At 42.9% G+C, this 12,592-nt stretch overlaps 1 protein-coding gene across 1 annotated transcript; it reads right to left on the reverse strand.

Annotated features, from left to right (window-relative positions):
• Nucleotides 1-7,455: 7,455 nt before the first annotated feature.
• On the reverse strand, nucleotides 7,456-12,323 carry LOC310822617 (rhodopsin kinase grk7a-like; the record flags this gene model as incomplete). The annotated part of the gene is made up of 4 exons (XM_083695019.1): nucleotides 7,456-7,795; nucleotides 10,000-10,271; nucleotides 11,059-11,496; nucleotides 11,724-12,323. 4 exons carry the CDS (start codon nucleotides 12,321-12,323, stop codon nucleotides 7,456-7,458), a joined length of 1,650 nt encoding a protein of 549 aa, XP_083551145.1.
• Nucleotides 12,324-12,592: the final 269 nt, after the last annotated feature.

Consider the following 12,592-nt stretch of genomic DNA (forward strand, 5'->3'; position numbering starts at 1 on the left):
GCTATTACTTTTGTACTTGTCCAATAGCCTGCTGGATGTTTTCATCCAGTCACACCTCATCCTTGCCCTTCAAACTGGGACTCACATGAATTTTTTTTCTTTGATTCATTCCAATTTGTGTTTGATGTCTTGAAAATGTAATTCTCCAATCAAACATGTAGCTGAAAATGCTCATGGTTATCCAATCCATAGGGAAATATTGACAACTACAGTTATGATCCCTAGACAGGATGACCATCCAGGCATTGATAAACAGAGAACTTTTATTCAAGAATGAGTGATTCCCTTTGACTAGATATTCACCTACTTTAGACTGACGCTTTTTGCACACTGTCACCATGACCCTGTGTGCCAGTCACCTTGGCTATAGATACATCAATCTTCCACCACCACCACCCCCACTATATTTATCAAAAGAGAGGAAACTGCATGAGCACCGCCACCAACACTGAATACTCACACTGTGGCTTGGCCTTGTCCTAAAACATATCCATTCATCATAATAGAAATTAATTCAGGTGTGTCTTTATTGTGGCCACTGAGCAATTAACCCCTTTCTTTGAATTTAAATCTGGTTGTAATTATGTAACTGCACAGAGAACAGAGCTTTTTATGCAGAATTTTACCCTGAATCCAGTGGTTTTTATTATTCAATAGTAGACACATTCACAAAAAATTGCACTTTAAAACGATCTCTGAGTCAAGATATCTTGCTTTTCTCTGGGAATCACTGTGAGAGTAGAGCTGGGTCAGAGCGCAAAAAGTCTTGTCTGACGTATTTTAATGCGGTATGAGACTTTTTTAGGAAGTAAACACAGACCTCGCTTTTTCGATTACTATGATGCAGCTGCACGTGGAATGATAATAGTTCAAGATGGTAAGCATTATGGATTGACCATAAATGCACATGAAAATGGATTTCGGGTAAACTTCCCCTTTAAGGTCTCATGTGCAGTGAAGTTTGTTAAGCGTGTATGAGTATGCCTCAGACCCTCATCACCTTTTCCTATCCACACCGTCATCGGGATGGGGGAGGGGGAGAGATAGAGCACCCATGTGGCACACTGTTCTACACAGGAAACAGCTCTCCGATTCAACAGTGTGTCTGTTCAGCCTGTTATCAGCAGACACCCACACCAATGAAGATGGGCTTAAACCTCCTAAGAGCTACAGTATAACTGAGAGAGATCTCTATACCTAACCATGTGTGGATCTTGGTTAAGGAGACGTGAGTTATGGCATTTTTTCACAGGCAGGAGAGCTTTACAGACTTAGAACATCTCATTTACTTCCTTGGGTGTTTTGGATTGGCTGGAAGTACAACTGGGCTCCTTGATTTACTGCACCTGTCTGACCCGTTTCCTCTGCCGTGGGATATACTTCGCCCACGGCTAGGACAGCCTCAGCCAATCAGGAGCTGAAGTAGTGCATGTCATGCTGGGAAACTTGGTTCCATGGGAAGAGATTCTAATTCTTATAAAGCTCCACTATGTCTGGGAGAGGGGAGGCCAAGTTCCAGAGGGGGACTCAATCTGTCATGGCCTATCAGCGGTGCCCTAAAGCACGGCAATGGCTATATTCCTAATGGCTCACAGGGGCAGCATTTGTTATAGAGCAGGTCTGAGTAGAGAGCTGCTACTGCCTCTCCAGGGTCTTTCATTCACTCAGAGGAAGGGCTGCAGACTTCCACAAACACAACATATGGACATGTGTTAATGCCCATTTCCTCACGTAAGAACATGCTAAATCCTGTAATGGAGGGTGTAGGGCTAATCTTTCTGGTGAACCATACAGTAGAGAGATTAATTATTACAGTCTATCATTTCGTTGTCTCTGTACTTGTACTCTGCACAATGACAATAAAGTTGAATCTAATCTAAAAAAATAAATAATAATTACTCTGAAACAAATCTCAAACAAATCTAAACTCAAAAGTGATTAATCAGATAGCATGTACACTTTCAATAACATTTTCACAGGCCAAATATAGGGATGCCACCTGGTAGGCTATAGCACTGTCTTAGTGTAATGTTAAATCTTCATTTCAGGTCCAAAGGGTAAACCAAGTGTGAAAGTGCAAAACACTATATATATATGTATTACATATTGTGGGAATCATAAACGCATACAGTCCCGCAAAACAACCTTACTGATGGAAACTCTGATTCTGGTTGTCACTGAACCCAGTCAAGTCACTCCTTACTGCACTGCAGCCATCCCCTCAATGGATTCCACTATGCTCTATGTATGTAAAGAGGAGCCTATCTTAACGTACCCAGGAGTCTTTGGGAGTTCTTCCCTTGGCCTATAAAGGCCACTTTATACAGCTGTGTGGTGGTGACCCCTACCAGTGGAAATGTCACATCTGCTCACAACCTCCATGCTCTGTGTAGCCGCCAGGGACACAGTCCTCTCTCACACTCCCTCAGCCACAGAGGCCTGTGGGGAGGTCGGCCTCCTCTAATACATGCTAATGCATTCAGAATGGAACAGTGCTGTGGTTGATTTCTCTGGAACTTACTTAATCTATGGACATTCATTAATACTAATGTTTAAAGCATCCAACTTCTATATGTTGATATGATTGTACCTCTGATGAATTAATGTCAAGTTTTGCCAACATAATTGGCTGGACGGACGGACCTCTGCAGCACATGTGCAACCCCATCACAAAGTGTGTTTGTATGGGATTCCCAAGATGATCTGTGATAAAGTGCTCAACTGTTTTCCACACTCTCCACATGGCCACAAGGGCATTAGGAAAGGACAGAGAAAGAGAGGGAGAGCAACGAAGGACAGAGTACAAGAGCGAGATGGCATAGAGAGAGCGCGAGAATGAAGGGGACAAAGAGCATATTGTCAATGAGGGGTGCTAATCGTCTCCCCTCAGCCTGCCAGAGGCAACAGGTGATAGCAGTTTGACTCCCTGCAGGCTCCATGAATCTTTCAGTGGGGGGGCCGGGGGGGGGGCACACGGGAGAGAACCTACCAATGCCAACCTAAACGGCATATGAGGAGGGAGAGCTGCACCATCAAAGGGCTCCTTTCAGAGGTGCCAGGCATATGTGTGTGTGTGTGTGTGTGTGTGTGTGTGTGTGTGTGTGTGTGTGTGTGTGTGTGTGATGAACCATGCTGTACACCTTGTATTCCACTCTTCTCAGCCAAGCAACCCATTAAGATATCTTTGTCGCACCAATGCCTGGGATATTGTGTTGAAAGAATTGTGTTATTGATGGCGATACTAGTATAGACCTATTATGTGATAATAGGTAGACAAAGCATGTGGCCAGAGCAACTGCTTCGAGAATGTCCTCTTATGAGAGAGCTCAAAAGTGGCCGTGTGTAAGTTGGACTGGAAGAGAAGTACAGTGGGAAAGTGCACACGCATGCAGGAATAGAAACATAGGTGGTAGGTGGTCAACAGGCCAAGGCCAGCAACATTTGTGTGTGGTGTGTAGGTTTCTACAAAAAGGCATGTGTGTTTAAGTATGTGTTTGTTATGTTACCATGATTCACATACTCATGATCATCATAGGAAATAGTCCAATTCATTTCTATCTCCATATTTGCTTGCTTTTGATTCTGAAATGTCATCCAACAAAACTATAAATATAAAAGATTGAGTTATAGAGAAAAATGTTTTAGGTATTTGGTATGTTACCAGTGAAAGTATTCTAAACAGGCGTTTGGGTACAGTGATTGAAAAGGCAACTTAAGCTCACTCTGAACCTACATACCAACAAATGATGGACTATTGTGAGACGGCTGTAGAGCCCAAAGTAGGGATTCTTAAATAAGTGTGTCAAATCAAGACAGAGTACTCCTGGGGGTCACTGTACTGCACTCTTCTCAACTGTGATCCCAGAGAGGTGCCTTAGCTCATTAACTCTGTATTCAATATCTGAACAGAAGGTTGTCTGTTGTTTTCTATTAGGGTTTTTGAACTCATTCTTTACATTTTAGTTTTGGACATTTACATTTCTGAATTTAAATGAAACTGACTACAGTAATTGACTGTGTCCTAGGTCATAGAATACGGTGTAAACTTAACTGAAGGTGAGACAGGTGAGAGCACACACACACACACACACACACACACACACAGTGTTGGCTACTCCACACCGCTTGCTGTGCCAACCATCAGTCATATTACACAGGCAACAAAGAATGCAATAAGTACCACATAATTAAATTAAAACTGGATACACTCTTAGAAACGCATAGCGGCTGACACCTTATATTACTACTGTCTGTTTTGGTTATGTGAGACAGATCCCACAATGAGGAATCTTACCTGCCTCCAAGCTACTCTCACTTACATACACACGTACACGCACACGCACACGCACACACAGACACGCACACACACACACACACACACACACACACACACACACACACACACACACACACACACACACACACTTAACTGCCAAAGAATGCTCTGCTAGTAATCCCAGAGGCAGCATGTTGTAGTTTAAGTACATTTGCACATGTACTTTACCAGTTCTTAAAGCTCAGGAAAAGGAGTATATGTCGTAAAATGTTTCGTCAGTCCAGTATCTGTATCATTATACTTCCTCTCACTCTTTTGATATGTTGCTCCTCTACACCAGACACTCCATAGGTGCAAAACAGCAGTAAGCATTATACTACAGTAGACTCAAATTTCAGGATACTATAAGACTTTAGATGAGCTCAAAGCTGTTGCCATGGGATTTAGTGCTCAAGGAGATGTCTTGCATTGTACAGGAAGTGACAGATGACGATGTTAGAGTGAGGAAGCAGCATGAATCTGTCTGTCTGTCTGTCTGTCTGTCTGTCTGTCTGTCTGTCTGTCTGTCTGTCTGTCTGTTAGGCCTGGTCTTGCCTTTAGACCCTGGCAGAGGACACACTGAGGTCTGGCTCCATGGATACAGCACACTGGGCCTCGGAGGGGAAGCACGTCAAACACAGAGGCTATGTTTCTGTTGGACTGCCCATAGGAATTCACTTATTTGTGGAAATGTTAAGAATTCAAGCAATGAAGCTTAAAAAATGTAGTGTAAACCAAAAACTAAACACTTCCTCAGTGGTAGAGTAAACTGTCTCGAGTGTCAGACAGGGAGCCATGACCAACTGTCTTCCTCCTCCTCCTCCTCCTCTTCCCACATGTTTGGCTTTTACTATCCACTGGGCAGACAATAGCATCTCTGTCTCTACTGTTTACCCATTTCTCACCTATACTAAATGCTCTCTCTCTCTCTCTCTCACACACACACACACACACACACACACACACACACACACACACACACACGTACACACACACACACACACACACACACACACACACACACACACACACACACACACACACACACACACACACACACATACACGTACACACTAAGTGTGGTATCACACGTCCTGAAGATGCCAGGGCAGAGCTGAAGTGTGGCACAGCCATTTGATGTTAATCCAGAGCATGAGCATGTAACAAACACAGATCCCAAATTACACCCTGTCCAGCTTTGATCTCTTAACCCATAGCCTGCTGCAACAGAGGCAACACAAGTATGTGTGTGTGTGAGTTTGTGTGCAGAGGCTGGTTGTGCAGGAGCGCATTGGAAAGACACAGTTGTGCTTCTTACTGGAAATACCCTGGGACTAAACATTGGCAGAAGCGTGTAGGCGCCTGGTAAAAACATGTTCCATGAGATCTTATGCCAGGTTTATTTTGTTGTCACGTCGTCCACAGATGACTCCCTCGTCTGCCATTACGTTTGATGATGATCAAGTTGCATCTTGGATTTCCATCTGGCCCCACTCTAATCTTATGACAGACACCCATGGACAGGACCACTTGTCAGTCTTGCTAGGTGGCCTCTCGTAGGAATTAGCACTGAACATGTTAATGTGCCTTATTACAATTGCAAATCCACATGAAACACTGACAAGGACAAGCTTAGGTACACAATCAATTAGTAAAGGACATTTATTGGATTCAAAAATGAATGTGACACAGTGATAATATGTTATGAAAGCTTGAACAACTTTATGTCATCCTTTATTGGAAAAGATAGATGTAAGTATATATGACATCTTCACTGTATGGCAGCATGGCAATAAATTAGCCAGCAGAAGACAGTGAGCATATGGCTCTCAACTCAAAAGTGAGACAATCAGGCAGAGAAAATGGTACTAGGTTGAGTTCAATATTCTACTATTCTATATCTGATATAACAGGTGTTACTGTATCTTATGAATAAGCAGATACATAAAAGGCATATACATGTATCCAAGAATTGAGACATTTTCTGGCATTTATATTTGTATTTGTAAATGCCACAGTAACTATCCCCACCCACTCAAAAAAAGATTAACACATTAAAATTTGAACACAGTGGAAAGCACATCAAGCATTAGAAATACAGTATTGTGATCATAAAATAAAAATATTTACTTTTTTTTACTCTACTGATATCAAACTAAAAAGTCCAAAATAATGATTGAACTCAATTAATTGGTTGCATCATGGTGCACAGCACACATTTCATAATGTAAGGCTAGGTGAAAAATAATAATAAATAATTGATACACTGACTCTAAATCCATGCTTGCACTTACAAGACATGAGCATGATGAGATCCCTTTTTAAATTAACTTGTGTTGAACTTGTGTTGTGGCATGGGGGTTTATTGCTTATTGCTCACTTTAGCAGGGCAGTAAACCACAAACTGGAGGAGTCAGTGAATATATTGATAAAGATTCAGTCACATTGGCCTGAATCAGTCCTCCATCAAATTAGCTTACAATCTAATATAACACATATCAAATTGAACATTACCAAAATTATAAACAAATAAAAAGGCAATCCTCTGCAATAAAATATATGAATACTTGACTTAATATTTGTATTTATTACATCCAGATCATAATTTAGTGGATAGTCTTGTGAAATAATGAAAGCATATGGACATCTGGTGACACCTTGTGGTCAAAGGGCTGCTACTTATGCAGCTCATCACCATGGTCCTTTCTCAATTGTTAGAAACTTGCTTCCTCGCGTCATCTCACTTACTTCTCAAAAAGCCTTGGAGGACAATATCTATGGGGAGGAACCTAGATCTTCTCCTCCAATGTGTCTTGAATAGGTAGCGAGATGAGGACAGAGGAGAGGACAGCAATCGAGTTTCTAACAATTGAGAAAGGGCCCATGGCTCTGCCAGTGGCCTCAGTACCAATCCTGGTTCAAGCTCCGTCCTGCCGAGTCTAGCACAGAGACTGACTCTGACCATAAGGCAGCTCACTCACACCTTGATTGGCCAACAAAGAGCAATTAAGAGTGTATTGATGAATCCTAATATCATTAAAGTGCTGTAGTTTATCATTATCATTACAATGTTCTTGTCAGCAGTGCTTTTGTCAAGTCTTACTTTTGTCATTTTAAGCTTAATACTGGATGAGTGGCTTTTACAAAAGCGTGCAGCTTTGAGATTTCTTCTCATTGTCATCATGAACTCCAGCAGCAGACTCCTTCCTATTGGGGTCATTAAGCTCCTCAAAAAGTCCGCTGTCAAACATCTCCTGCTGCCACGGGATGGGCACCGCCCCTGTGCTGAACTCCTTGAAGAATTTCTCATCCTTGTCATCAAACTCGACACCTTTGATCTCAGAGAAGTCGCGGATGTCACCTGTGTCCCTGGCGTAGACAACGTTGGGCTTGGGCACCCAGGGAGGGTCGATCAACCCTGCCTCCAGACGGGGGAAGTTAATGGACTTGAACCACTCATGCTTTCGCGGGTCTTCATCCCTGAAAGACAAAGCCGAGTATTCTAGTACAGATGCATTAGAAACACTATCCCTCCCTGGCTACATGATAGAAGGTCACAACTTTGTACTGACTTTTCTCTCAACCTCCTTAAATCTCCCTCGTGGACTGACTAACACTTGACAGAAGTATGGTCATGGGCAGAAACAACCGTAATAAGAACTGACTAAGATCTTTAACACAGACCAGAATTGGTACAGGTCATCCATCCCTTACTTCTGCACCCTGATTAACAAGACACTTTCAGGCATTGAGGCTCCCAGACTATGTCGTTATATCCTTTGAGCTGACATTTTGTTGGTTATATTGATCACTTGTCTGTCCTTTTACCATAACTGTATCAATTAATTTTGTTTCTTGTATCAAATCATTGTGCCATATTATTATGTCAAAATTACTGTGTGTATACCTACAGTGCCTATAGAAAGTCATCATACCCCTTTGAAATAGTTACTATATTTGTCGTACAGCCTGAAATCAAAACCCATTAAAAATAAACTTTTTCCATCTTTATGTACAAATTTAGCCATACAACATCAAACTAATGAAATAAAAGGCGACAGTTCTGAAAATTTATAAAAAATGAAAAACAAGAATAACAGGGTTGGAAAAGTCATCAGTCCCCTGATTTAATACTTTGTAGAGCCACCTTTTGCTGCAATTACAGCCATCAATCTGTTTCTCTCTACTAGCTTTGCACACCTAGATTGGAGAATATTTGCCCATTCTTCCTTGCAGAATTGTTCGAGTTCAGTCAAATTCTGTGGTGAGCAGCGATGGACTGCGAAGTCCATCCACAGATTTTCTATCGGATTTAAGTCAGGGCTCTGACTTGGCCACTCAAGGACATTCACCTTTCTATCCTTAAGCCACTGTGTTTTTCTTTTAGCGGTATGTTTGGGATCGTTGTCGTGTTGGAAGGTGAATGACCTGCCCATCTTCAGCTGTCTAGCAGAGGGACGCAGGTTGTCCTCAAGAATTTGGGTGTACTTGGCAGCATCCATTTTCCCTTCAATCCTGACCAATTGCCCAGTCCCGCTGAAGAGAAACATCCCCACAACATAATGTTGCCACCACCATGCTTCACAGTAGGTATGGTGTGTTTTGGGTGGTGTGCTGTGTTTGGTTTTCGCCAAACATAGCTCTTGGAGTTCAGTCCAAAAAGTTCAATCTTAGTCTCGTCTGACCATAAAACCTTTTTCCACATGGCAACAGAATCTTCCAGGTGTGTTTTTGCATAGCACAAACGAGACTGAGTGTGGCACTTTTTCAGAAAAGACTTCTTTCTTGCTACCATGCCATACAGGCCAGCTTTGTGTAAAGCTTGTGAGATTGTTGTCACATGCACAGACAGACCAGTCCCAGCCATAAAGACTTGTAAGTTCTTCAAAGTTGCCTTTGGTCTCTTGCTAGCTTCTCTGATCAATGTCCTCCTGGCTCGGTCATCCAGTTTGGACGGACAGCCTGATCTAGGCAAGGTGTTGGTGGTGCCATACGCCTTCCACTTCTTAATGATGCTCTGAACGGTACTCAGAGGCATAGCTAAAGCCTTCGAAATCTTTTTGTAGCCTTCACCTAACTTGTGCCTTCCTACAACTTTATCCCGGAGGCCTTTTGAAAGTACTTTTCCAACCATGGTGAATTCTTTGCAGAACCATGCACTTCTAGTAGTGGAATCCTCAAGAAACAGCTGGTTTTATTCTGAAGTAATCAAAAACACTACAATTGATGTCAGGTGGGGGGCAATTAGCCTGGTGTTTGATCTGGAAGTTGATTGGTTGCACCTGAGCAAGTTTATAATGGTATACTCTAAGGGGCTGATCACTTGACCAAACCAGGTATTTCACTAATTAATTTTTAATAATTGTCCAGAATTTTTAAATGTTTTATTTTCACTTTGATGATGAGGGTTATAATGTGTACATGCAGCTCAAAAAAGTTAGATTTGATCTATTTTAATTTCCAGGGTGTAATGTGACAAAAGGTAAAGATTTCACAGGGTATGATGACTTTCTATAGGCACTGTATATCATTCAAGCCTATTGATTTTAGTTTGTATTGATGTGAATGTAAAACAACAACCAAATAAATAAACAAACAAACACATAACCTCATGACGTCATCACCTGAGAAGCAACCTGCAAAAAGATCTATTAAACTGTCTTCTGAATGAACTGTGGTCTTACTTGCATCCTAGGCGTTCCTCAATCTTCTTCTTAAGGAAAAGGTTGATGATATCCTTGGTGGCAGAGTCGAAGCCTGCATGCTCAAACTTGCACTTGTCTTCCAGCGTGCGTCGAGCCACTTCCTCCTTCTGCACCTTCTCCTTGTGGTCCTTAAAGGGTAGGCGTGCTGTCACCATCTCATAGATGCTGCAGCCAAGCGCCCACCAGTCCACAGACATACGATAGGACTCCTGCTTCAGGATCTCTGGAGCCATGTAGCCACTAGTGCCAGCCTAGAGAGGGCAAGAGAAAGAGGATAAATTGACAGAATCAAGTACCTTTCCAGGTTCATGTACAGTGTAAATCATTTTGCCCAGAGATTACTTATCATGACCCATATCATCATTTTGCCCAAGAGCTTATTTCAATGTTTGGACGTTGATTCACTGCTGTTTCTGGAATAAGTCTTCTATGTTGGCTTGCCTTGCATCATGTTTTACCACCCATTGGACAACTGTAAGCCCTCTGCCTTGACCATGACCTCACCCAGAGAGGTCATACCCCCGACGTTGAACTACTCTCTTCTGAGTGGAAACCTGCTGTGACTTAGCTCCCCCTAGCAGACAGGTCTGAGACACATCTGAGTAATGCTAAGATTAGCAGGCTGAGGCTAACTGAGCCCCTAGCCAATCCCCAATCCACCAAGCCTTTGCTGGGTCCAACGTCTCACTCAGGACAAGTGCAGCAGTCAATTAGATTAATTGAGGTCTAAGAGAGATAGGTCCTCTTTTGAGTCTCATTGCTATACAGGTTCCAAATCTTTTCCAAGGGAGCTAGATCTTTGAAGGGCAAGAAACTTCCCTAGAGTCCCACAAACTTTTGCACTGCACAGTATATCAAAATATGTTGTGGATAGAAGTCAACCTCTTAGAATTCAGTAGGGGGACCACTCATCATGGTGGTCATTATATTGCCAAGGGCCCCACATTTCACATGAAGGACTATGGTCAGGGTTTTCATCACAATTCTAATTAGAGTTATCACGGTATCATTACAGGTAGCCCCAGAAGAAAGACTTACCTGTTGACAGATGGTTTTTTTCCCAGGCAGCTCCACTGCCAGCCCCAAATCTGAGAGTCGGCACTGGCCAAAGCTGTCCAGTAACACATTCTCAGGCTTCATGTCTCTGTATACAATGTCCATGGCGTGTAGGTGAAGGATGCCAGTGGTGATCTGTGCTGTGTAGTACACAATGCGATTCATCTCTATGCCCTTCTTCCCAATGTCATAGATGTGGAACTTGAGGTCTCCACCATTCATCAGGCTCATGACCAGGCACAGGTGGGTCTTGGTGTCATAGGCGTATGCCAGGTTGACGATGAAAAGGCTGTTCACCTTCTCCAGTATCTGCTTCTCCAGCAGGGCCATCTTCTCTCCATTCTTCTTCTTCAAACGCTTCTTGTCCAGCTTTTTGCATGCATACATCTGGCCAGTATTCTTCACCTGAACAGCACACACCTGGACAGAGATAGTATACTGAACATGCCTGATAAATACATGACAAGATCAATATATAATCAGAACATTTTTCAACTTCTTAAGTTCTTAGGAAGAATTCTTTATTAACCCTTCTCATAGGCATCCAAAATGTTAATGTTGGTTTCCTTAGGGACACTAACAGTGCTAAAAACAGTGTTATTAAACAGTTGCTAGTTTGCTGCACTGAACTCTCTGTAAGGACCTACCTCACCAAATCCACCTTTTCCCAAGGTCCTGAACTCAAAGAAATATTTATCAGTGATTCTCTGCTTCTCATACTCCTTCCACTGCAGGAACTTGTCAAAGAAGGGGCTGGTCTGGTACTCTGTGAAAGGCTTTCCCGTCAGGAACTCCTGTGTGGCATGCTTTACCTTACCCATCATCACCTCCTCAAAGTCCTTCTCTGACACAGCTTTGCACTTGTCAGCTGTGTTTCCAGTCAGATAGGACAGGAAGCTCTTGGCGTCAGCCTTACAGAATTTGTTGATGATGTTCTGCCTGGCCTTGTCCTTAGCTGCCCCCTCCGCCAGATCCCAGTCATTCAGCTCATCCAGGAACTCAGCAGCTGCCACATACTTTGGGTTTGAGGCAAGGAGAAACTGCCGGAAAAACTTCTTCCCAACAGGCTGTTTCTCACAGAGAGACTCAAAATCTTTTTCAATGGTGCCCCGGGTGGTAACACACTGATCAGGTTTGGGCAGTGAAAGGCTACGCCTTCGCTTCTTCATCTCCTTATCATCACCCCCCTGAGCCTTCAGGTAGGCTGTGTTGGCCACCAGGTTGTCCAGTCCCCCCATGTCACACATGTTGGCAGCTGCGTTGACTTGTCCCTACAGAAGAGCTGTGGTGAGGCTGTGTTTCCTTTGTCCAGTCCTCTCCAGATCCAAGGTGCTACTGAGCAGCTCAAACACCTACGCTACGACAGAAGACACGCTCTGCCACTCACATAATGGCTCATGTAGAATTAAAAACCTCATGAGGGATTTTCTCCTAAGTAAGTGTCTGTGTGCTTATTCATGGACGCTACTCACGGAAAGGAACTTATGCTGTTTCTTACTTAAGAAGCTTTGGGCGG

This window comes from Argentina silus (genome assembly GCF_951799395.1).
Source record: "Argentina silus genome assembly, chromosome: X".
Classification (NCBI taxonomy): domain Eukaryota; kingdom Metazoa; phylum Chordata; class Actinopteri; order Argentiniformes; family Argentinidae; genus Argentina; species Argentina silus.